The sequence below is a fragment of the Ascaphus truei genome, chromosome 1, assembly GCF_040206685.1.
Source record: "Ascaphus truei isolate aAscTru1 chromosome 1, aAscTru1.hap1, whole genome shotgun sequence".
Lineage (NCBI taxonomy): Eukaryota > Metazoa > Chordata > Amphibia > Anura > Ascaphidae > Ascaphus > Ascaphus truei.
The window spans coordinates 520097317-520100742 of NC_134483.1; the positions used below are offsets into that span (position 1 = coordinate 520097317).

Genomic DNA, 3426 nt, shown 5'->3' on the forward strand with positions numbered 1-3426 from the left:
TGCGCAGTGAAGTGCTCAGTTATTTTGTGCGCAGTGTTGTGCTCAGTTATTTTGTGCGCAGTGTTGTGCTCGGTTATTTTGTGCACGTCTTTGTAGGGGACAGACTAAAAAAAGTGTTTTTCACATGAAGCATTTTAGTCTGTCCCTCTTTGTAGCTGTGTTTATGTTGTGGGGAATTGGGTCACATGGGGCAGTGGGCGTGTGTGTCACATGGTACAGGGGGCGTGTGTGTCACATGGGGCAGTGGGCGTGTCCCTGGCTCTGCACGTGTCGGTGTTTTGCACTCAGTCTCAGGCTGGACAATCTGTATAATAAGGGGCAGAGCTGCGCACAGGACACACAGCTGTATACAGAGCATCAGCAGAGTCATATACCTGGGATCAGCGAGAAGAGCAACTATGGATCCTCGTGACTGCAAGTGCGAAACAGGTAAGCTGGATATAGAGAGGTTATCTGTATAGAGGGGGATATAGAGAGGTTATTTATATATATATATATATATATTATTTTTTTTTAAATATATATATATATATATATATATATATATTTTATTTTTTTTTTAATTGATGGGGAGCCGGATACAGCGGGAGGTTAGATATATACAGTGATTGGTGCTGGATATATTATTGTTTATTTGTAAAATGCCAACATATTCCAGAAAGAGGGGACTGGATATAGTGGGGGGTTCCCCACTATATAGTGGAGGTGGGCTGGATATAGCAGAGGTTGGCTGTATACAGGGAGTTGGTTGGGGCTGGATATAGCAGAGGTTGGCTGGATATAGCAGAGGTTGGCTGTATTATTTATAAAATATTTTACCAGGAAGTAATACATTGAGAGTTACCTCTCGTTTTCAAGTATGTCCTGGGACTGGGGCTGTATACAGGGAGGGGGGGCTGGATGTAGCAGAGGTTGGCTGTATGCAGGGAGGGGGGGCTGGATGTAGCAGAGGTTGGCTGTATGCAGGGAGGGGGGGGCTGGATATAGCAGAGGTTGGCTGTATACAGGGAGGGGGGGCTTGATATAGCAGAGGTTGGCTGTATACAGGGAGGGGGGGCTGGATATAGCAGAGGTTGGCTGTATACAGGGAGGGGGGGCTGGATATAGCAGAGGTTGGCTGTATTCAGGGAGGGGGGCTGGATATAGCAGAGGTTGGCTGTATACAGGGAGGGGGGGCTGGATATAGCAGAGGTTGGCTGTATACAGGGAGGGGGCTGGATATAGTAGGGGTTGGCTGTATACCGGGAGGGGGGGCTGGATATAGCAGAGGTTGGCTGTATACAGGAAGGGGGGGCTGGATATAGCAGAGGTTGGCTGTATACAGAGGAGTTGTCTTAATACAGATGGAGAGCTGGATATGAATAGCTTCTGTATACAGGGGGGAGCTGGGTACTGTTGGCGATAACAACCTGCCCCTGATGTCACCTGGATGTCAGGCAGTGATAGTGACGCTGTCACACTGATTTTGCTGCCCTTTCTCTCTCTGTCTGTCTCTCTGTCCTGTGGATGTTTTATTACTGAGATCTAATGACAAATAATCAATGACAAATCAATGATTTGCGGAGACATTGTGTTACTAATATCTTTTTAACAGCCCAAAGTACTTACCCCTTGCATACACACATACCATACCACCCCTACTGTCACTAGGTTCTCCTTTTCCTAAGTGATGTGCTTATTTCTATATCTCTCTCTATCTATCTCTCTATCTCTCTCTCTTCTATAACCCGCACCTTGTTTTCCTTCTCTAGGCGGCTCCTGCTCCTGCGGTGAATCCTGCAAATGTAAAGACTGCAAGTGCAAATCGTGCAAGAAAAGTAAGTGTTTGTGTCTGGGTGATGGTTTTGATGGGTTACTGACTATACAGGAAAAGCAACATCCAGTTATCAGGAGGATTCCTACCCAGGACTACTCGTATCTCGGGGCACAATCTGTATAACTGTATGTACTGATCTGCCAGCCATGTACGGCTGTGTAAATCTTCTTGTTTCTTGCTTGTTTCTGACTGAAGCAGGACTGCAGGAACTAAGGGTTAATATGATTGTGTGTTTAGGGTGAGAGGTAATGAGGCTATTGGGCTCCAGGTTATAATGATTAGGTGATCACAGGCGGTTCCATGATCCTCTGTATCCTGATGCATCTTTTACTTCTCTCCTGCAGGTTGCTGCTCCTGTTGCCCGGCCGGGTGCAGTAAATGCAGCCAAGGCTGTGTGTGCACAGAGGGCTGTGAGAAATGCAGCTGCTGTAACTGAGACGCGCTCTGTGGCTGCACTGCGCGGGGGCTGCTCCTCTTTCTATATGGGGATCCCTGCAGGATTTGGGCAGATTCTGCCACAATGTCTGTAATCTACATTTTACTATTTTTATAATGAAGAATCTTTACCAGTTTTTCCTAATTAAACATGAAGTCTCCACCTGTGTGATGCTAGAATATAAACCTTGCACTGTTTTGTTTGTTCACTTGAATTGAAAATGTATCTCTATATAAAGTAAACATAATTGGTTTTTTTTTTTTTTTTTTTTCATTTGTTTCACTTTGATTAATTTCTTCTCTCTCTCCCCCTCAATCCTTACATGGAATTAGTCCTGTTCCTTCTTAGGGCCATAATTATTTTACTCGAAAGAGGTGGCATTGACTTTTTTTCTCTCGCAAAAATAATGTGAAACAGCCAACGCCCTCTTGCCCCTATTTAATATGGGGGAAGTTCCTCCAAGAATACATTTTGGACAGTTATATGTGGCATGTTCTAGAGTCGAATCACCACATGACTTGTATATCTCTGCTCCAACTGGATCAACTAAAAATGTTGTTTATAAACAGGCATTAAAATAAACAACAACTTCCATTATATTGCATTCTACTTTTTATTTAAAACTACATTTTTTTTTTGTTTTTTTTTATTCCATTTACATCCTGGGCCACGCCAGGTCTATCAGCTAGTAGTAATTAAAAGTTTAATTACCCAAATAAAGTCATCTGATCTACCTGCGGTATGCCATAGAGCTGGGGGGTGTGGTGGTTACAGAGGCCCCATGCTCTTCTCACAAAGCATTAAAATTTAAATGCTGGTAAGCGCGCGAGGTCTCTGTAACGCACTTACCTTCTATCTGACGGCTTCGGTCTGCGCGTCGTCCTGGCAACACGGCGTCAAATGATGCTGTATGGTCACGTGGTGTCATTTAACACCAGATGGGGCGCAGGGCCAAAAGTTTGCGCACCCCTGCCATAAAAGTTAGGAAGACAAATTAATTGTACATACATTATGACAAATAATTATACAGCTGGCATGTTTGGTAATGAAGATAAACATTAACTAAACCGAAATAAAAAAATAATACGAAAACCTTTCTTAGCTGTTTCTTCTGTGGTAAATTGACGATTCAATTTCTTTTAATTAGATGAAGACTTTCAGGTCTTTATTCTAG

At 43.6% G+C, this 3426-nt stretch overlaps 1 protein-coding gene across 1 annotated transcript; it reads left to right on the top strand.

The window, feature by feature from the left end:
* The first annotated feature begins 275 nt into the window (after positions 1-275).
* On the top strand, positions 276-2849 carry LOC142466481 (metallothionein-1-like). Its single transcript, XM_075571487.1, has 3 exons — positions 276-429; positions 1752-1817; positions 2161-2849. The coding sequence occupies exons 1-3, from the start codon at positions 399-401 to the stop codon at positions 2250-2252; spliced, it is 189 nt and encodes a 62-aa protein (XP_075427602.1). The 5' UTR covers positions 276-398; the 3' UTR covers positions 2253-2849.
* The last annotated feature ends 577 nt before the right edge of the window (positions 2850-3426 follow it).